The sequence below is a fragment of the Cyanistes caeruleus genome, chromosome 1 (assembly GCF_971803275.1).
Source record: "Cyanistes caeruleus chromosome 1, bCyaCae1.hap1.1, whole genome shotgun sequence".
In the NCBI taxonomy this organism is placed as follows: Eukaryota; Metazoa; Chordata; class Aves; order Passeriformes; family Paridae; genus Cyanistes; species Cyanistes caeruleus.
In genome coordinates, this window is record NC_141701.1 from 58,461,988 (window position 1) to 58,485,181 (window position 23,194).

At 36.8% G+C, this 23,194-nt stretch overlaps 1 protein-coding gene across 5 annotated transcripts in view; it reads left to right on the top strand.

Annotated features, from left to right (window-relative positions):
- ZNF407 (zinc finger protein 407) overlaps nt 1-23,194 on the top strand; it is a 338,932-nt gene that overhangs the window by 203,593 nt on the left and 112,145 nt on the right. For all 5 annotated transcript variants that reach the window (XM_086894220.1, XM_086894248.1, XM_086894239.1 and 2 more), the window contains exons 6-7: nt 3,097-3,180; nt 11,551-11,671. In XM_086894220.1, coding sequence (XP_086750346.1) covers nt 3,097-3,180; nt 11,551-11,671 — 205 coding nt within the window. The remainder of the gene's footprint in view (nt 1-3,096; nt 3,181-11,550; nt 11,672-23,194) is intronic.

The following is a 23,194-nucleotide window of genomic DNA, read 5'->3' on the forward strand; positions in this document are numbered from 1 at the left end:
TCCGTGTCTTTCTACATTTGAATGCAAAATGGCACACTTGAAACTAATTCAAGTTGTTAAGAAAAGGACCATTTTCTATTGCATTTCTGCTATCATATAAACATGGCAAGTTAGATCAGCCCCCTGTACAGCAAGTGAAATATTGCCTTTACATTTTCCTAAAAGTTAAAAAGTCTCAAATTCTGAGATCGGAATGATAAAATTGTTAAGCATATCCAGAAGAATGTGAAATACATCAATGTATCAATACATGCTCAAACGTCAAATGAAATATTATGTCTAGATATGAGGGATTCATCCCCCATCAGGCTTCAGGGCTAGGAAATACTGTGCAACTGAACTTAAAGTCACAGCTGATGAAGTTTGCTCTCTGTGTTTCTGGAGATGGTTGTAGTTCTATGTATACCATGATACATACAACAAATATGGTAATTAATTTTTTAACATGACTGAAAATTAATGTTGAAAAAAATCAGATGCATCACAACCTTTCCTGATTTTGAAAAGCAGGGGCCAAATTTCCTCTTGTCTCACATTTTCAGATCCAAAGCCTCCCTCAAGAGAAATGCATGAGAGCTCCTAGATGTGACCTAGAGGAGTGTGGAGTATTTAACTAGCAAATTGTTTTCTAGGATGGATCAGTTCCCCTCCCTTAAAGCGGTTTTTTGATTTTGAATGAATTCCTTGTGCTTCAAAAGCTGTAGCAAAGGCCCAAATATAAACTACCCAGTAAATCCATGAGTCTGCAAAGATGCTATAGGTGCTCTTTGTCCTCATTAGTGTATAAAGCTGTAGGCCATACTGAGGTCTGCTCCTAGATGTTAAACACAACATGAGATAATTTATGATAATATATAGATGATGAGCAATTTCTTGGTAGGCATGGAACAGCATATAACTTTAAAGTGTGAATTTTATGCTGGGGTGTTACGCATTACTGCTAGTTAGAAAGATTTATACTTAAAATTGATTAATTAATTAAATTAATATTTAATTATAATTAAGCATTATGTGTAGTCATTCTATTCTTTTTCTTTGATATTTTGATGAATTGAAGTGCTACATGCTGAAGACCTTGATTTTTAAAATGCCATAAAGTAATTTTAAAAAAAGCTTGGAAGAGACTTTGCAGAAATCTGTGTAACAATCATGCATAGCCTCAGCCATAATATTACTGACAAGCATTTTGCAGCAAAATTCGAACTTTGTCATGTCATTTAGCACAAAAGCATTGTTCATGTGATAGTGAGAATGGGTTTCTGTTCTGTTATTTCTGATGGGGTTTTTTAGATTCAATTATAACAACAGATTGCTGGGATTGACTCCCAAAAGTGGTACTGAAATTATTTTGCACCTTAGCTGCTCTTCTGGGATACTCTCATCAAGAGACATTTTAAAATTTTTAAAAAAGCCCAAAGTCCTGTATAATTTCAGTCTGCTTTACATGACCAGATTTAGGTGCAGAAAATAACAATGCACCATTTGCTTTTTTCTGAAACAGTGAAATTCTGAAATTGTGCCCATTGCATTTCATAGTCTCACTACGTGGCAGAGGTTTATCAGCTCTTTTGTCATCTCATTTGGGTTGTAGGTATTCAAGCTGCCTTGGAAAATTTGGAATTGCTTTCCTCCTGGTATCAAAGGCCCAGGTCTCCCTCACTGGGACACCTGGGGTGAGGAGCTGGGGTTCCTCAGAGACCTCATGGAGGTGGTGGTAGGAGAGGGCAGCTGGTCCCTGCGAGGCTCTCCTGGGAGCTCCCACTCTGGAAATGGTCTCTTGCTTATATGAGCAGTATCCAAAGTTAACTGAGGCACTGTGCCTTTCCAGAAACTCTGTGTATTCCTGTGCCTGGTTATGTGGGAATAAACAGCATGGAGGTTTCCATCCTTCTGTCTCCACAGGAGGACTTGGTAATTTGACACCAGACCTCTTAACCCAGCCGTCTTTTGTAGGAACTAAATTTCCTTCCCCACTGGGAAGAATTGGAAGGAGACTGTTAGTTTCAATGAATTGAGCATCATTGCCCCACCAGCCTCATCTCTGCTGTGTTACCATGAAAGGAGACAATTTGGCTCCAAGTGACTAATGGGATTATTTAAAAAAAAAAATAAAAAAAAATAAATTCATTCTTATATCAGGTTATTGAGACTATACCTGAGGTTAGTGTTACTAATTCATAGTGACCTTCCATGAGGCCTTTAAGGACTGAGATTTCTGTGCACGTTAGCACATACTGAGTAAAAATACTACTGTGAATTGATAAACTCTATTTATAGACAACAGGGCAAAATCCTAGCTTCTGTTTAAAAAAAAAAAAAAAAGTTAAAAAGAGGGCATTTATACACTTTTAATGAGTATCAAGCTTGCCAAAATCTCTCAAATTCGTCCAGAGGTTTGGAATGAAGAGTTATCATTTGAAGACGAACAACGTGAGTTCTGCTGCAATTTCAGTAGCAATCCCTAGACCTGTTTTCTTTATGCCATGAAAACTTTAGAAACATAAACAGTGCTGAATTGCCACTGGTACTGAATAATTTGGCTTTTATTGTTGCCTGCACACTTCTTGTGCTCAAGAAAATAATTCAATACTTATTAATAAATAGAAGGTAACTAAAGATGACTGTGACCTAGTCTGTTGAAAATTTCTCAGTACCTTTAATTTGTTAGTAAATTAAATATATTTTATTTAAGCAGAATCATATATACAGTATATTAACTTTTTTTTCCAGGCAATCTTTACTCAGCACAGAAAGGCCAGATGTATGGGAATTGTAAAAAATCAGGATATGCATAAAAACTGTTCAAGTGCATAAAGCAGCCCCATCTGGAAGACATCTAACAGAAATGAAGTTGTACAAAACCATTCCATTGATAATAAAGCTAATTTTTATGGGTCTGACAAGTATGTAATTATGTTCAGTGGTGCTTTTCAGATTTTATCACAGTCAATAAACCGCAGTGGTAATTTCATTCCCATTTGACATATTTACATGGAAACATTTGATTGGAGGAATTAGTAACCCTGAAAGCCTTGATAGATATGTTTTAATGATCTGTGACCTCCGCAGTCCCTCATCTGTTTATTGTTGCAACAGGCGAGAAGTCGTTCCTCTGTGACCTTTGTGGCTTTGCCGGCGGGACACGTCATGCCCTCACCAAGCATCGGCGGCAGCACACAGGTCAGTAAAGCTGTCTTTACTCTTTGCTGTATTTTCCCCAGCAAGGGAGTCCCTCTACACTGGGGAGTAACACAAGTCAAATAGCACGTTACAGCACAAATAGTACATTGGCTCATTGTTTGCTTTGCTTTTTCTCGTTTTTGTGAAATTGGTATGCCCAGGGTCTGCATCAAATCTGTTCGCTGGGAGTTTGAATAATTGCTTGGGGGGGAGTGGGGGGTATTTTTTGTGGGTTTGGGGTTTTTTTGGTTTTTTTCTGAAGGAAGGAGAATTCTGAAGACTGGCTTTCTTCTTTCAATGAATACTAAGTCTACAATTTTTTTTTTTCCGAGGCCCAAATAGATTACCTACTGTGAAGATTTTGCAAGAGACTGCTAGAATGTCCCTGGGTGAAAATTAGAGACTACATATAAATTACTCCATTTTTTTGGACCGAAGCATAGTTGAAAGCTAGTGTTGTTTCAGTTGCCCTTTCATAATTTTAAGATAGTTTGTAATTAATAGGTGCAACTTTAAGAGTTACCACATGGCTGGCATGTAAAGCAAGATTTCTCTCCCAGAATTAGTAAAGCTTTCCTACCACATGGTTATAAAATTTTAATATCAGACAAAATTAAACTGGTTCTTAGTTTCAGAAGACCAGAAAAAGTGTAAGTATTAAACATTTATTAATACATTCTACCTTAATTGTGCTTTTTAGTAGTTCCTTGTAAGTGTTTGATTATTTGGATAGATTTTGTTCAAACAGACATAGAAGTGTTGCTGTTTAAGCCAGTGTAGTTTTTTTGTTTTACTGACTATCATGAGGATAATGTAATATCATCAGGAATTGCTGTGTGAGTTAAGTGACCATTGTCTAATGTACAGTGGAAAGAAATGGCTAACAAATGAGAAGCTGTAGTTGTTACATCATGAATTTTCCATGGATTTTGTAAAGGGATCACAGTGGGAGATTTTATTATGTCCCTGTATAAACTAATCTTCATTGAGGACATATACCATCTAAATGTGTAATTTCCTGGAGAGCAGCTACTCTCTTTCTTGAGAGCCTGAAGCCATTCTTCCCACCCTGTTTTCAGTTTATTTAAAGCAATCATATTTGGAGGAGATTCTGATGCTTTCAGAAAGGTGGGATTTTCAGTGCTGGTCAGGCAATAAACATATATTGAAACAGATAAGCTAAAATTTTATTTTTTAATGTTTCTAAAAAAATATATGTGCATTCAGGGCCAAAATTTGTTTGTAAGTCTAGTTAGTAATCCTGCTTTCAGAATCTTTTTTTTTTTTTTTCTTATAACAAGGAACATAAATTTGTGGAAGAATTCTGCCACAGTCAGTTCCCATTCTCTGCATCAAGTTTGTATTTTTCAAGTGACCAATAAAAGTAATTCAGTAAATATAGTAAGTTATTTTATTATTACACTCTGAATGTTAACATGAGCAATTACAACTACTGGAATAGAAGTTGCATGCTTCAGTTGTAATTAAAGTTTCCATTTTACTGGAGCTTTGAAGAATTTTCACATGTGGGCACAAATTTAACAAATGTAGGCTGAGAAATCGACTAATTAATTAATTAATTAGCAAAAAAATTATTGTGATCAAGTGGATAGGAAATACCTTTTGTTTTTCATTGCCTTGCCGTGTGACACATTGGGATCTTGCATGTATCTAGGACCCATAATCAATGCAGCCACACAAATGGTAAATAGTGCTTTCAGGTAGGGAATGTAGAAGAAATGCAAATTTTTGTATTCACCCTTCTTGTCTTTACCTATTATGTGAGTGTAGATCTAGTTTCTCAGAAATGTAAGCCCTTATCATCAAATATATATATATATATATATATATATATATATATATATATATATATATATGTATTGTATCATTAGGCCACCAGCCAAGAGAAAAACTGTTTTATTTGCTGATTTATGTGCAGAATTAGGCTAAAAATATGGTGTACTTCTGGTGAAAAGCTGTCCAGGTTTTTGAAGGCATTTTTGCCCTTCTTTTGCCAGTGTGGTAGAGGCTTCTTGTGCTATGATCACAGGGATTTACAGGTTATAGATCATGAAGCTTGCATCTAGCAAGCATAACTTTATATTTTATGTCAGGACTGGAGGCTCGTTATTACTTTGCTATTAACTTTATACTGTATAGGACAGTATCTCAGAGGCAGAGGGATCTATCTTTTTGGCATTTATCTGCCTCTGTGGCACAAACAATCAGAGATGATTCTTTAGCAGAAAAATTATCTCTACCTTCTATTTGTTTCAAGGAGAATGACACAATCCACCTTTGCTAGCACTGTTGCACTTCCATGGGTTCCATTGTATTTTCATCCAGTGCTCAACTTTATCTCAGTCATTAGCTGCATGCACTCCTACTTTTACCTTTCTTTGTACCTTATTTTTTTTTCTCTGTCCCCAGTTGGCACAATTTTCCCAAAGAAGAATGCCAAAGCAAATTACAATCAGGTTTGAAAGGGATAGGTGTCAAAAATAGTCTAAATGGCTTAAATAATTCCCTACTGTAATACAAGCTGTCTAGGGGGCTGACACAGAACATCTTCCAACCCAAGATTTACTTCTATCACCTGTCAGAGGCCCACAGTGCAAGGGCAAATGAACAAATCCTCACATGTAATTAAGGAGTCTTAACCAACTTAACAAGTCTCCTCTCGTCCCAGCCTCAAGGCCTGAGATGTCCCAACACCCCAGAAAAATGTTCAGCTGCTGGTAGAGATTTGACACAGGAGAGCACTGACTGTAGGACCAGCCACTTAGACTTTTGATACTGCTTATTCTGGTATTTCTTACTCTGTTCTTCCCTTTATAGATGATATTCTTTCTTTGTACCTGGAAAAATGCCTTTATCTTGTGAAAGATGCATTTTCTTTGGAAGTATTATGGGGGGCATGAAGTATAACTTGGCATGAAAAAAGGTGGCAGAATCTAACCCTCGGTGACTCTTGCAGCAAACTGTACAGACCAGTTTGGCAAATAGGATGTTATCCCCTGAAGAGATGTTTTTGGTTTTGAATGAAAAGAAATACAGCAGTGTTAAACTGAACAAAGAAGCCGTTAGCTTTAGGACTTGAAAAACTTTCAAGTACTTAATATACTTGTAAACATGATGCATCTGCATAAAGATTTCCTTGATATAGGAAATATCTTTCTCAACTGTAAAGTAGGAGCAAATAATTTGACCTGTCAAGAGATTCCTGTTCTCAACTGTAGCAGTTGATATTTTTATTCTCTTTTAAATATATCATGTCCTTAATGATGACCTGGTCCCGTGAGAAACATACACTTGGGACAGAGAATAAGTGAAGTCGTTGGCTGATTTTGTCCTGCGAACATGTTCCAACATTGTTTTATGACCTGAGTGCACCTTCTTCCAGTCCTATTCTACAAGAATCTGTCACTGGTATTGTGAAAGTCTTTCACTGATGATGTAAATATCCGTGGCCTAAACTTCTACTTTGTGAATTGAAGCAATGGCATCTTAAGGAGTGGTCCAGAGTTTGGCCTGAATTTTATCACACTGAAAGGAATACTTACATCTCTGTCTGCCAAATGCTTTACAATAGGCACTTGTGGCTGCCTAGGCTGTGATAAACTGTCTTAAGAAACTTGGACTGCACACAGTATCAGCTGGTGCTATGTGGTAAATAAGGGATAGTTTGCAGTGCTGGAGGAACAGAGATGTTCCGGTACTTCTGGTGTCTCAACAAGGCTGGGCGGAAAAGATTTTGTGTTTTGAGTCATCCTGAAGAAAGTTTTTTTGATTTGTATTTTGTCCCTGTAAGAAAATCTTCCTGAAGATAGTTTTTGCTGGATTTAGAGTAAATCGAATTGCACAAAGAATTAAACAATTACCTGAATATTGTAACAAAAAAGGGTAAATAACCTCTAAAACAGCCACCAAAATAAACATGCGCACACACACACGCATGCACACGCACACATATACACACATACACAAAGCATATAATATCAGATAATTTAGATATTTTGCCTTAAACATGATCAACGAGGAAATTGCATAAGAGAGAAATAACAAGCAAAGGTAATTATTTCTTGCTTGAAATGAAAACATGAAAATAATAATTTTAAAATGTCTTCTCTTTATGTTCTTGCTCTTATTGTTCTGCTCACCTCCTTTGTTTGTCCCCTCTTCTACATGTTTCCTGGTAAGCTTCCATTTTGTGCTATAGTAGCTGTCTCAGTCCAACAGTGCTGAGCAGTTACAGCCCATGTTCTCTTGCATGAAATCCCTTTTTTAATGTTGGTTAGTACTCCTGCAAACTGCAAAAACCCCATCCTCATCTTCTGCACATCAACAGTCTGCATTTGCTCCCCATGTGTTAGTTGTGGTGGGATCTTCCCAGGGCTGTAGAAGTACATCACAGTAGTAAAGGGTTAGTGGATGAGTACACTTACTGTGCACTTCTTGGCAGTCACCATGAACCTATGGAATTGCTTAAGGAGATCGTGTCTTTGTTCAAATATTTTCATGCATTTTTGAAGATAGTAGCTTGTATCTTACAAAGCACTGTTTGTATGATTGCTTCTGCTCACTCATTTCAATCTTGCACTTCTCAAGACGTTTATAGGTCAGTGTAATAAAGAAAGAAAATTTAATAATATATGTGTTTTTATCCAGATGAGTGACTCACTTTGTGTTTCTATTTCTCATGAGAACTGCTCTTTGACTTTAATGTGTAGTTACATTACTCGGCATTGAATTTAATGTATAATGTAGCCTCTTCCCTTCAGCTTCCCCACCACAGCTTAAAAAAATTATAATGTTGAATACCATAGGAAATGTAGCACAGTAAGAAGACTTATTGCTCTTTTCAGCAAGAGAAGAGATTAAATTTGAAGAGCATCTTTGTTGTTTTCCCTTTTCTATTTACACCAACATTTGCAGCGGATTGGCAAATTGATTATAGGAGAGCTTTGACCAGCAAAGTCACCAAAACCCTGGGTATTTAAAACTTTCTTCCTACCTAAGAAATTGTCTAGTAGCGAGAGAAAAAGAAAAAAACTTCAGTTACTGATTAGCAGCAGCTTTAATAACTGCTTTTATATACTAGTGCTCCCTATGAACTGGCCCTTTTGTGATCTTCTTTTCCAATTATTGATTTTTGGAGCTCAAATTTTCCATTTCAGGTGACTTAAACAGCAGATGCACTTCAGAAGCTGGTTGCAGTATTGTCAAAAATGCAAAGCCATTTCATTTGTAATCCTGTTATCAGGAAATATAGCTTTTTGAAAGTGCTTGTGTTAAAAACAAAGTAAACCCCCATAAAGTGGGTCCTTGATCTTGAAATGTGTGTCCTTCATTTTTGTTCCCCCATGGAGCTTGTTGACCACTGAATCATTTTGGGGCACCTATCTTTTTCATGGGACTTGTTATTGATAAAGGTAGAGCTGGTGAGACACAGACAAATCTTCTGTAATGGAAATGGGGGAGGGGAGATATTTCATATTCTTTTACCTTTATTGGTCTTTAAATATGTAGACTTTGTCCTTACGATTATGGATACACTATTTTAAAGTCATTACATATTATTGTTTAAAAATACCGTCAATACTGATATTTTCATTTGTATACTTTTAATTTTGTATGAATTAGAACCTTGAGTGGGGGTGAGCAAGAGTCCTCTTGGAATTTTTAATGGCAGCCTGTATTAAAAGAATTACGTTTATTGCCTGAAATGTCTGGGGGCAAGAATGGTGGAAGGAAAACGGGAACACAAAGACTGATTAGAAACATCCTAGCCCATAGATAGGAAAGACAAAAAATTCTTAAATCAGTATGTCTGTGGAAAACTTAAATAAATAAAAAAATAAATAAAAGTACTCCTGCAGCTAATAAACTCTTCAGGATCACCCAATCCAAAAAAATACCTAGTTGTCTTTTAGGTATTTTTCAACTATACTAATTAACCTGGTCAATTTTCCATAAAAATACTGTTTCTTACGTACAGCTGCTAAGAATTACAGGCTGTGCTAGGCTGTCTTTTTTCCTCCCCATTTAGCTAGCTTTTGTTGTGTGGTGCTACTGTGATGTATTTTCTGTCAGGTGAGATTTACACACAGTCTACTTGACAGGAGCAGTTAGCCACAAGGATTTCCTAAGGAAAAACTTCCTGGAGCAGTGGGCAAAGATTATAATTTTTCTTACGGTCACAGTGGAATTTGCAAGCCCTCCTAGCTTCAACAGGCTCTCGTTCGGCTGTCAGCCCCAATGGCCCTGCCCTGGCACAGTAGCAAACCTTTACTTGATCCATTTTCCCCTGAATGGCAAACTAAAAATCTCCTTTCAGTTCAGATCTGCCTATTTTTACAAGGGGGCAAGTTGGCAAGGTTCTAGTGCATTTTAAATGAAAGCAGTTAAAATAAGTATGTATGTTATCTAAAATACCTGTGGCTTAACTACTTAGGCTTGAAAATGTTGCTATCTTCTTTAGTGCTAGATGATAAAATAAATCAGAAGAGGAAATCTTCAGTTCAAGAACAGGTTACGTTGCTAGGGAGTCTATGGCCTCCCAGAGAGTTTAATTGAAGCAGCAGCCACTACCATGCAAGCTGCTGGGACAATCAGCTTCTCCAGAGCAGAGTGTCAGGGTCTGACAAGAAAACCCCATTTGGGGCAGGAAAGACATACTTTCTAGCAGTCTCAATTTGTCCAGCATAGAGGCTTCGGCTTTGTGTCCTGCCCCTTCACCTTTCCTTGTCCCATGAAACAATAAATGAAAAACATTGGCTGGTATTCTCTCCCGCAGCTGCTAAAAGCAATTATGCCAGCTCTTTATGGAGCTTTCAGAAGCTGCTCTGTTGTCTTTCCATCCCACATTAGGGGCTTTTCAGACCTTGAGGACCTTGCGTATCTTTTTCCCTTGGGAGGAAAACCCACAACAAGCTCCAAGAAGGAAAAATGCATATTTCTCTCTGTTCTCAGAATTCTGGCAAAATCTATTTCAAAATCTTCAGTGTCTCATGCTGTGAACAGACTTGAAAAATTCGTTTTAGAGGCACGGCCATTTGGGAGTGGCCTTTTGCTACTGATTGCAAAAGGCCACTCTTACTGATAGTCTTATACGGGTGGTGTGCCTTCTGTCATTCTGAAAAACTTCAAATTGTGCCTCCTAATAGGCTTAGGGTTCAATTTTGAAACTGCCTGTCCTAGACCTCTGAACAGTCTACAAGGTACATGTCTGTCCCTAGCAGCTTTACCCAGACTTCTTAAGTCAGGGATGTTGATTCCTTATGTAGTTTTTAGATAAATACTTCTGAAGGATGTGCACTGGAGAGTACACTGAAGTTAGGAGCTGGCTTTTGTCTTCTCCATACAAAAGAAAACCTGTTTCCTCCCTAAATGATAACTATATCTGCCTATAAGCCCCACAGAATATTTCTGTGGCAAAAATTGGAAAATTGGAAAATGTGGAAAAAGTTGGGAAAATGGGATGCAGGTGTCTTAGCTAGTCATCACAGAGTGTATCCATCATGAGGTTTTATCTCAGTATCTTCTAAGGGGTAGACTCCTCCACTGGAAGGAAGAATATTCTTTTCACATTACAACTTTGACAATAAAGATTTTTACCCTTCTTCACTTAGTAGTCCTCTAGAAATTTTCAGTGCAGCTGCACATTCAGCAGAGATTGAATTTTAGTCTTCTGAAAATATTGTCCTTGTCTAGGTTTGGTGGTTGGTTTTTGTTTGTTTGTTTTATTTTCATTAACCTTTCAAGTCCTTCTACTGATAATTGGCCTACTGTTCAGAAAATATTAACAAGGGCAGAAGACTAGCTGGCAAGATAGGGGGAATGGAGCACAGAGTTCTGGTTCATATTCTCAGTCACAGTTTATTTATGTTATTTAAAGGATAACATTAAAAATTGAGGTTGGAGATGAAAACAAAGACACTTTTCACCTGGAGATGTTCCGTTCTGAGCAGGTGCTGACTACAAGCATCAGTGTGATTTTTCACATTCTGCCTCCCCCAGTGTTGCTTTTGGGACTGTTCCTCACCCAGCTTGAAGAGATGTAGTGTATGAGGAATGCCTGTCACCTGGTTATGGTATTTTCATGGAATAAGACCCAGTAACAAGGTTATTCTGTTTCAGTTTTTTCTCCTCCTTTTTGCTGCTGTGTAATTCCACGTGAGAAGTCAGGTGGATACTGATGTATTTCTGTCATATTTTGAAATTAATGCGTTGTATTTGGAAATTTATGTTGTATTTGTGTTTGTTATATATACATGGGCTAAAAGCTGTCTCAAGGGATATGCCAGAAATTTGGGCTTCTTTTCCTTTTCTGTAGATGAAAACTGATAATCTTCTCTTGTCACCTTCTAGGAGAGAAGCCATTCAAATGTGATGAGTGTAACTTTGCTTCCACAACACAATCGCATCTGACACGACATAAGCGTGTCCATACTGGAGAAAAGCCTTACAGATGTCCCTGGTGTGACTACAGGTAATGAGTCATTAACTAAAGCATGACGAGAGAAGGGTTAAGGTGATCAGATGAGGTTCATTTGAAGTCACCAATAAAAATATACTGCCATTAAAACACCATCAGGGCAGTGGTAATTGCATATTAAATTAGGAGCTAAATTTAAAAACTTAGTCTTCAGTATTTAGGTATTACTTTATAAAGAAAAACAAATGATGGGAAGCCTTTTAGTGGTAACACTACAGTGCTTATGTTGAGTGTTTGTTTCACAGCTGCTCCAGTGTCTGTTGGAATTCTCTGTGGTGAGGCTGCTTATCTGCATTGCCTTTTCAAATCAGCTGCGGTTTTGAATTTTTTCTTGGTTGAGTTGCAACCATTTCACCAAGAAAGAAAAAGTTCTCTAAAAGGCTTACCAGCCTAAATACTCACCAGACACTTATTAGAACTGGAAGCAACTCAAGCTAGTTACAGTTCTTCAGAGTCTTGTTGTTCTGTTCCAGTTTTCCTTCTCCTCCTTAGCCAGGGTGTTTGGATGAGAGTTGGCCATAGGGTTGGTTGCACGGCAAAGCCTCCCTTATTACACCATTAAAACCCATCCCCATGTTAGGGCAGCAGATTAAATTTAGAAGAATCACATGATTGAACAGTGAAGATTACTTCTGGTGCTTATTGCCTGTGTTTTTGGTTCATTATAGACTACTTATTAAATTATCTCATTGCTTCTTAAGTGAATCTTTACTTTTAAATACACTTCTGCATTTTTGAATACTTTTAATACCTTGCAGTGAGGTGGCCGGTCTATGTGTACTATAAAGGAAACCATAGACTATTTTATGAGCCATTTGCAAGAGTTGGTGTTCAAAAAGTTTTTAAAAATTGGCATTATATTTGATAAATGGCATATGATTAGATGTATGGGTTGTGATACATGCACATAAGAGGGGAAAATTAAACATTTGATTAAACCACTATAGCATTTCTTATTTTCTTTGCATGCTGAACATACAGCTGTATGTTCATTAAAATTTTAATGCAGTTCCCTAAAGCAAGACTGTATAATGAAGCCTATCTGCTCTCATAATACCTGTTTTCATGCTATTTATAGCCTACTTTACAGAAAACTCTTGTACGGAAAGCCTCTGCAGTTGTCATACATTTCCTGTACAAAACTTCTTGTTGCATTGTTTTGTTTGTGTGGGGCAGACATTCTGTGAACTCTTTGCTACTGAGCACCCATTAAATCATACTCTGGAACTGCAGAGAACTGAATTTGATAACCTTGTGGGGAGGGCTATGTTTCTATGCTGCTACCTTTAGAGTGCCCCTGCTTTCTTTATATTTTTCATTAAAAGTAGAAGTGGTTTTTCAGCTTCAGTAAGGCATCTAAGAATTAAAGATGGTTTTCATTTGTCAAAGGAGTTGCACTAAAAGGTCTGTGTTGGGTGAAGTGATAGCATATAAGCATTAGTGTGACATGATGTGCTGCATTGAAGGTAAAAGAAGTGCTGTCTTTAGTGCCGTGTGTTTGAGGACACTTCATCTTGCGGCCATCCACTTTTACTGAATCATGCCAACTGGCAGGAATGGTTTTATTACAGAGCTATGTAATGAGAGGTGGGTTACAGTGGGTTTGAGCTCCTTGGCTTGAAGACCCAAGAGACTGGAGCACTGTAGATGTGAATCAGTCTGGGATTTGTCACACACACCCAGTGAGTGGGTGCATTTCCCTCACTCAGGATACAAAATGCATAACCCAGTGCTCTGTCGAGTGAAAGACAGGAGATCATTTTACTTTGGATAAAGAGTATGGGATATAAATTCTAAGAAATAGCGAGCTTTTTATGAGTATCTTATTATGCTGGAGATTATTAGAGAAGATGCAAGCATAATTATTTTATCAGGATTAACAAGAAATATCTGGGCATGGCCTTCTTTTATATTATTGAAAAATAAATGTTTCATGACAATAGAATGTTAGTTTCCATCCTTCACAGGCCAATTTTGACCTAACATTTGGAGGCTGATCTCTACAGATACCAGCTGATGAAGCTTTGATTCTGCAGGAAATGTGTTCCAAACTCAGCTGAAAAACATCTGGTAGGGACGCAGGAACCAGAACTATGCTGCTGCTGCTGCTACAAGCTCATAGAGGCAGTGAGGCACTCTGTAGCTGCAGAGGAGCCCGTAGAGAGGCTGCTGTATTTATTAGCTCAGCAGTCCTGCTTGTGCCTGCCAGTTTCCACAGGCCTGGGATATTAGCCAGCCTTGTTGGCAAGTATGTATTTTGCTCTCTATCCACCTCTCTCTTCATTTTAAACTACAATTTTAAGGGAATCACATGGTGCTTCCTTGTCAAGTCACCCAGTATTTCTCTTCTAAAGGGAAGTTATTAGCAACCCTGTAAATAATATTGTTTGCACCAGTTCAGCAGATGGTATGTAGTCTTGCAAGTGTCACCTACAGAAAACGTTAAAATGAAGATTTCAAAATCTGCTGATCTACTGCTAAAATTCACCCCCATGTCTTGTGGTTGAGGTCTCATTGTGATGCTGTGAGCTTGGCCCTTGCACTGTAAGTTCATCCAGACTATTTCATGTGTTGCTGTTTAGTGTTGCTTGGCAACTGCAGACTCTTTAATGAGCCTTGTACTTTCAGCGAGGTGAATATTCCTCTTTTTGTGTTGGGGTATGGAGAAAACCATTGTTAGTGCTAATATTAAGTTTCCTTTCATTGATAACTGATCTCTGTTCTATAAAGTAGTTTGAGACATTTGAATTAAAACAGTGGCTAAGTACAATATATTTAAACTATTCCCATTCAGCTCATTGGTGCTGAGAGTACTCTTGGAGATTCTTGACCTCAAGCTTTTCAATTCCTCAGCCTGAAATTGTGAATAATCATCCTGCAAAAATTCTTGCCAGTCTAGTGAGTGAAAGGATAGATAACCCTGGCTAGAAGTACAGAAAAAGGGCTATTAGAAGAAACTAATCTGAATTTAGGAACTGTTATAAACTTTATAAACTGAAGTGAAATCGGCTGTAAGATACTATGGGGAAAAGAGTGATTTTGCCCGCATGGAACAGAAAAGGCAATTTATTCCCTATATAACACACAGCATGAGACATTCTTTTCTTAACTAGAAAAAGACATGAATGGATGTGTTTTTCTGAAGGGAATAGTAAACTAACTTAGCATTTTTAGCTCACAAATTATAAATTCTCTATAGTATGCATATGCTTATAGTTGTACTTCAGTATTCTTGGGAAAAATGTTCCATATCTAGTTTTTTGTACTGTGACCACTTGACTTTCTTTTTTGTCTAAATCTTTTGTATCTTGATGAAAAAGAAATTAACATCTGCTTTTTGACACAGTAGTATACGACTTCCGGTAACAATTATAATTTGAAATTATGTTTTCAGTCTATTTTTTAAAATCCTTTAGAAGGAAGAAAAATATAATATTCATAAACATGAAAATGTACTTTTATGTTTGGTTATATATTTTTCACATTTGTGTTTTCAGTTTAGGTTTTTCCTATCTAGATAAGAATATTCATGATTTTCCTTTGCATTTACTTTTTCAAATCACATGGCATGTCTCTCCATTCTTAAGTCAATGTGCTTTGTCATACAAAAATATTCATTCACCCTTAATTAATGTTTAACTTAATTTTATAATACAGAATTGGTCTCACAGGGCCCTGCACCACCATTACTTATGCAATGCTTATTTTATATTTCTCAGTCGTTTAAAAAAGATGTGTTATGTGGCTGAACTTTTCAGATGACACCATCCTGGAGTTACACTGACAACAATACTGTTTGCATTTGATAATAGGCACAGTAAGCACTGAAGAGCTGTATAACATCCTGAAAATGAGCAGCGCCTGTGACACAGGTTTCAAAATCTGTTGGTTGTATGGGCTGTGGACAGACTTTCTAAACCTGTAGTACAGCTAGGTACCTGAATTTAACTTGATGGCAGAAGGGGAAAGTTCTCCTAAGTCTGATGATATCAATAAAAGATGCAGATATACAGCATTTTCAGAACTAAACTGGTTTTGTGCATATGTCTAAAATAGGGAAAGCTCGTTTATTCATATTTAAGATTTTAAATTTAACTCCCATTTGTTCTGACTTTCTGTATAACTGTCACAGCTTCTGAGGCAATTTATGTTCATGGTATGTGTGAGGGGGGTTTTTCAGTGAAATGGATCTGAGTTACATGAAGGTGGGCATGCAAAAGGCAGAACCTTGTTCTCACATGATCAAATTTGTTAGATTACAGTGCTCGGGAGAAGTACTGACATAGTTTCATGATGCAGAAAGAGTATTGCTTCAGCTTTGACCACAAGAGTGTGGGACTGCTATTATGTTAATGTGCTTCAGGCCATCCCTCTGCTGTGATTAAAGAAAAGAATTTTAAGTTCTCTGGGATTCCACTGTATGGTTCACTTTGCACAGAGTACCCGTGGTGGTGGGGTAGTGGAGGGCAATATGCAGGGGTGTTCCTTAGCCATAGATAAGAATGTGTGGAAGTTGTGTAAAACAAACAGCCAAGCCAGCAAAACAGCATGCATTCCTTTCTATAAAGTATATGACTTGTGAAGGATGTCTTACAAAACTGAGAAAAAATAGCATACATTTTTAATATAATTATGTAAGCTAAAATAAATATTTTACATTTATTATGCATAATAAAATAATTAGACAACATTCTGTAAGGGATTATGGCATCTGAAATTCCAGCTGCAGACGGATTCATTGCATATTTTCAGCAGCAGCAGCATGACTTAGAGGGAGTTACTCCACAGGGACTACTTTTCTTTTTTTGGACAGCATCCCTAGGGAGTTCTTATTTCTGTCTGACTTATAGTTCATATCTGTTCATAGGTTGTAAAGACCAGTTTATAATACACTCCAGGATTTGCACCTAAGTCATAAGAACGTGAAAAGTGTTTTCTCTCTGTTTATTTTGGCAAATTCAATAACTTTAGGTACAATTGCATCAGCTGTGCACTATTCCCTTGTTACATCAAGAGAAGTAGGGATACTTTACATACATGAGAGATTACATAACAATACATGCTAATTCATAGCAAAACTGAAAGGCTGTTAAGGCAAATTCTACATAAAATGATAAAAACAGTTTATTTATCATTAAAACATTAATATCAATATGCTCTTTGTTACCAGTGAAATTTAATACACCTGTATAGGAAATAAATGGGTTACACAACTGTATAGGCTGATGAGAATTCCAGGTGGCAAACAGCACTGCACTATGGGAAAACACACACACACACACACACACACACACACACACATATACACATACACATATATATATATCACAAAAACAGAATTGGAAAAAAATGGTGGATATACTTTGTACAAATACAAAGTTTTTAACAAAAATAATGCATGTATGTAACTGAGCAAACAGGGCCTTCAGGAAGTACTTCAGCTTCTGTTGTGTTCAGCAGCAGGAGTTGAGGATATCCAGTGCCTTGTGCTAACAGACTTATAAACAAATGAAGATACAAGTTTAGACAGACATTCTGTCAGTGCACAGGCACAGTTCCCAGATGAAAACTCAGACTATTATTCCCCCCTTAGTTTTTAATAAACTTTCAGATAAAATATTTGAAAATATTTGTATTAGTCTGGAATAAAATATACTGTAACATTTATGTCTTTGAGGAAAAATAACCTGAAATAGGATTCAGGTATAGTTGCAAAAACACTTTAATTATTCTAACGAATACATGGCATACAAAACAATGGTCACCATTATTTCCTTTTGTAATGTTTCTATGGCTTAATAAAACCTCTTATATTCACCTAATTTATAGCATGTAGTTTATGTAGTAAACTCAGAATAAAAATAGTTGTAGTAGCGCACAATGCAGATCAGCTATCAGGATGGAATTCCTAACATTCCGAAACGGAGAGCACACAAGTAATGATGTGACCCTTGCTTGGACATGTCTGCACTGTCTGCACTGACTGAGAAAGTATGTCTCTGCAGTTTTGGACAATCGTTGGTGGCAGTGTATAGAAGAATTTAGGCTCCCTCTCTCAAAGCTGTCCCTGTCCAATGTCACTGCCTGGAGTGCTTAGGAGAATGTGTGTGTACCAGGAAACAGGATTGTTTCCTAGGAAAAGATGTGTGTGCGAGCACACACGTGTGCATTGGCATGTGTAGACTTGGTGTCTCTGGTCCACAGTGAAGTTGCCATATTAAGAGGCCTTGGCACAGCATGGAATATTGTAATAATTTTGTGAGGTCCTTCACATTCTGTATTTGTAATTAAGAGCATAGTAAATGCACTCTACTTGGTAGAAGGGTAGTATGGACTTTTACTAATTTTAATGTTTAATACTTTTTAAGGAAATTCACCAATAATTCCATGATCCTTGGTATTTTATTTTATTTTATTTTATTTTATTTTATTTTATTTTATTTTATTTTATTTTATTTTATTTTATTTTATTTTATTTTATTTTATTTTATTTTATTTTATTTTATTTTATTTTATTTTATTTTATTTTATTTTTTGCTCTTAGGGGTTGGTTTTTTTTTCCCTGTTGCCACTCTAAGAAGGAGGGATTTAAAATTGCCTTTTTAATTCAATGGGTCTGTGATTCTCATGCTAACACTGAACTTGGGACTTTAAGGATCTGCCCAAGTGGTGATGTAATTGCAAACACTGATAATACTATTCTGGTCTCATTCTGGATTGAGTCCTTTGAAGAACAACTTTTAAGGGAACTATTTAAGCCTAAATGCTGTGTTAAATTACTCAAAGGAGACTGCTGAGTTTAATGTTATGGAGACTTGAAGCCATTTTGATATCAATGTAAAAATTAACATCTGGTTCTAGCATCTCTTTGTTACAGCCTGTCGTGATTGTAGGCCAGCACTTTGTAATTTGTTCGCACTTCAGTTTAAGTTCTGAAAAAACATTGTCAGTCTCCTGATTTCTTTCAGTAGACACTGTCTTTCTCTTCCTGTTCAAATTGGGCTTTGTCCCTCACTGTTTCTTAGGCAGCCCCTCCCCTGCTGAACTGATGCTGTTTTTTCTGAATCAGTGTCCAAGACACTTAACCCAAAACCTTGAAGTATTTGGTGTCTAGGAAATATGAATAAGGCTACTTCATGCAGTAGACAGATTCATGTTACTAATGTATTCTTTTATCACATTTTATCTTCTCTCTGTCCTCACACTTCTTTTTCGGTATCATATGTAATCATCACTGTCCTATCTATTCCTCTTTCTTAAAGAGCATAAATGCGTTATCATAAATACATGTATATTTATATCTAATATATACTTAATTCATGTTTATCAATCTGAAACACCAGCATATATTTCAAAACAAAATAATCTTAAGTATGTTGCATTTTGATAGTAAATAAAATTTTAGTACTAACCTCAAGATGAACAACAATGCTATGGTCTTAATATAGCTTGTAGTACCAAAAAGACTTGTAATTTCCTGTTCTTACAGTGTTTCTGATAAAAAAGTACAGTGAAGATCTTTTATGTCTACAAATAAACCTCCATTTCTTAGAATGGTTTGATCTAAAAATAATCATTGGCATCATAGCTTAATTAATGTGAGCCTTTTGTGTAAAGCATATTTTAAAAAAACCTAAAACAACTGTATGTTTTCTTTGGTCTTGCCTGTTAGCAGAGAATAAAAGAATTAATTTTTTTGTTTCTTTTGCCATTCCTTATTCCCCAATCCAGTGATTAAAAAAGGGCCAAAGCTATCTTTGGGGGTGATGAAATCTACAAGGAATAATAATAATAATAGTAATAATAGTAATAATAGTAATAATAGTAATAGTAATAATAATAATAATAATAATAATAATAATAATAATAATTTATTATTATTGCTGCTAGCTACCATCTAACTATGTGGCAGGTAGCTAGCAATCTGAAAATACTTTGGCAGCATTACAGTTCATCAAGATGAAATTGATAGACACGAGCCTGTCGTGTTGTGTGTGGTATATTCTCCAGACTATATGGCTACTACCCTGTAAAACAAGTTCCTGTGTTAATGCTATCTTTGTGACAACTTTCCCTCTTCCTTCTTCACATGTGACATACAAAATAGATTAAAGTCTGGGGAAGTGACAGAAAGCAAATTCTGTTCTGAAGTTCCAGAAAGAGGTATACTATAGTGCAAGAGGAAGAAAGGGAAAGGTTTTTTCTGTTTAAAGTCTGATGAAAATAAGATAAAGAATTACTGAATAGCAAGTGAAAGAAGGAAAGAAAAGAGCTTTTGTGTTTGAGAAAAGCTTGCTACTTAGATACCTTTAATGCATTAGAAATGGTGAGCAATTTTCCAGATAAATTTGGCATTGTTAGAAATTCCTGATTTATTAAAGCTAAATAAAATTCCTTGCACGTTCCAGCAGAGTTGCCCTTGTCCCTGTACCAGCTTCTGTCCAAATTCTCCTGGAATGGTACTTTGGGGCATTTTGGGAACTGAGGTACTAAAGCCTCTGTCACCACCACTGGGTTCCCCACCTCTGGAGTGGAAGCGTGGGCTCGACGCACCAGGCTGGCACCTCTGCAGTGTGGCTGGAGGGTGTTTGCCAGGCACCACAATATGCTGTGGTGGGACTGAGGCCCTGGAGCAGCATTAGCACCTGGGGTTTGGAAGTCTGGTGATCCTGGCCACCCTCTTCCCAGTCTTGTGGGGAACCCGTATGAGCTGAAAGCTCATCTCTGAGAACCTCAGCTTCCTGCTTTGGAGAGAGAGGCATTAGAGATTTGGGAGCTCTGAGTTCCAAAGATGTTGCTCTGAACCTGTGATTCAAAGTTGCTGCTTAGTTTTGGCCAGTAACAGGAAGAGCTTGTCTCAAGGTTTGCATTGTTGCCTTTTCTCCTTCCTGAGCAGCTGGGAGAAAGTGGTACATTCTCCATCAGAAAATGTGGCATAAGGAAGACAGACCACTTGGTATACAGCAGCTCACCTTCCCTAAAACAATTTTTGCAGTCTCTGTTGTATGGTACTCTACTTTCTTCTCCTAAGTCATGGATCAGGGATCCCTATTTCCCTTGAGGCTTCACTTACAAAAAGACAATCTGGAGAGGAGCCTCTTGGCCCATTGTAGCTTATTAAGTTGTTTATTATAGCTATTTTGTCCCTGGTTGGGATGATCTTTGTGGTTTTGCTAGGCCTGTTTAGGTCTGAATAACAGCCATAGATATAGCTGAGACTTCTTAGGGAACAACCAGCATATAAAGCACTCAGTTTTGTCATTACAAGTGATGGAGTGCTGCTCTGGTGTTATCTTTCTTTATATTTTAATGTACTTTAAAATGTGTTCTTTTAATAATAGAAAAGGAATTAAGGGAAGAAAATATATATGAACAAAAAGTTATTCTGCATTCTTGGATTAATTGAGTCAAAGCTACTTTTTACTTTGTGTCTTCAGTGGAAAGATGAGGTCAGTACAGCACTCTTCGTCATCTCCTCAGCAAGTTACATATGCTGAGGCTTAGTGTGCCTCATGCAATGGAACAAGCTAATGCAACACTATTCTCCTTTCTCCCACCCCCATGGGCCAGGGGATTAGAGTGAAGACATTCCTTGATGTTTTCCCACCTCCTTCTGTAAATGCACAGGTTTTTTCCCCTAGTTTCTTTTTCCTTTCACTTAAGCAAACTGACCAGCTCTCTGTGGTTCCTAGAATAGAGGTCCATACCCATATATCCACATTTTTAGATAATGCTTTGGAGGGATACTTCTAGTGTTCTTCAGCATTGCTATCTTTTTATATTTTCAATAATGTTACCATTCAAAGCACACACAACTAGAAACTCTGCATTTCATAATAATCTAAAATTATTTGTGTTATAATCCTGTAAACACATCTAGTGCTTCTGCTGATATCATAAACTGCCTGAACATCATCCTGTGGTTCATTGTGATATTGCCAATACCCCTTAAAATGCAGTATTTATTGGTTTATGTTTGTAACTTCCATGCATGGTCTTTCAATGCCCGTTCAAGATGATTATGGATTCGCTCTAAGAACTGTAGCATGGAACATCATTATTCTGCTGCAAACCCCATGTGGAATGCCTTCCCTTACAGAGCTTTTTCAAAACATTTCTGTTGAAATTTTGCACGCATAATCTACAGGGCAAACAATATTTAGAACCATTTTGAAGTTGTAGAAGGTATTGTAACTATTAAAATAAATTCCTAAGTTCTGACGATGTAGAAAAATATGGTATTTCAGACATCTTTCTGTTAACAAACTCTTCTTAGAGAACCATTTCCATTGGCAACTTTTGGAGATCTTTTATATGGGTATTTTAACATATAAAAAAAATAAATAATTTGTTTTTGTTTCAGGAAAAAAGATATATCTTTAATTCAGAAAGGCAGTTTTTTAAAATCAGTTGACAATGATTGTTTTTTAGCCTTCTTTCCCTAACTTACTGTGAGACTTGCACCAGCACATCCATCCATCTTTCACCCTTTTCTTTAATAACTTCTTAAGCTGTTGGCCAGTTTTGGTGAAAACTGACACCCTGTAGTAGCTGCTGAGATAATTAAGTTCATGTTTCCTGAAAGAGGTGGATGAGGAGAAGAGTGAAAAAAATCACAGAGGACCAGTCAGGCAAAATTCAGCTGTCATGCATTCTTCTCTCTTACAATCCAGCCTCACCACCCAGAATAGCTGTTTTTCCTTGGATGGGGATATCCTGAAGGAACATGTTGGGGAGCTGTTGTTGCTGCATTGGTGCATTGGGAGATTTAGTGAACGAAGCCTGAATGCATAGGAAATCATGCTTCAGTTGGTAAAATGCTCATGTGTCAAAGTACTGAGTCCCAAATAAACCTTTTGTTGCATGTTGTCAGGATAGGTCCTTTTTAAAGCTAAAATTTAAAAGGTATTTTTCAAAGGATAAGGAGGACACCCCCAAAATCTATGGTTTTCTTCAGAAAAAAAAGATAATTCGGAGATTTATACCCAAGCGTTTGAGACCAGTGGCATTTCTTAGTGAATAGGAAGAAACTTCTCTCACTGTGGAGAGATTATTCCACTAGTGCTCTTTTGGCACATTTTCCATTTTCTGTAAGTCATTCACTGATGAACTGACATATTCATAGATCTATATAGATGTATTTACTTAAGAAAAGAAGCAAAGTTTGAAAAAATGGTACATTTTTTTTACATGTTATTAGTGATACTGAGCATCCACAAATTCTCATCTCACACGGGGTCCAGTGACTCTTTGCCTATTTGAAATTCAGCCTCTTCGTTTACGTGACTAAATGTGACTTTCATCACATTTTAATTTGAATTTTAATTACTAGTCTTTAAGATTTTGATCAGCACTAATAAATTATAGCACAGTCATATGGTATTTAGCTGATTGATTTTTGCATGCTGAAATATAGTCATTTTGAAGAGCAGTAAAACTTTCAAGTAGAAGAAATGTTTCAAAGATAAAGGAATTTGTATTGGATTTGTTCATTTGTGTCAGACCAGAGAGGGAAGC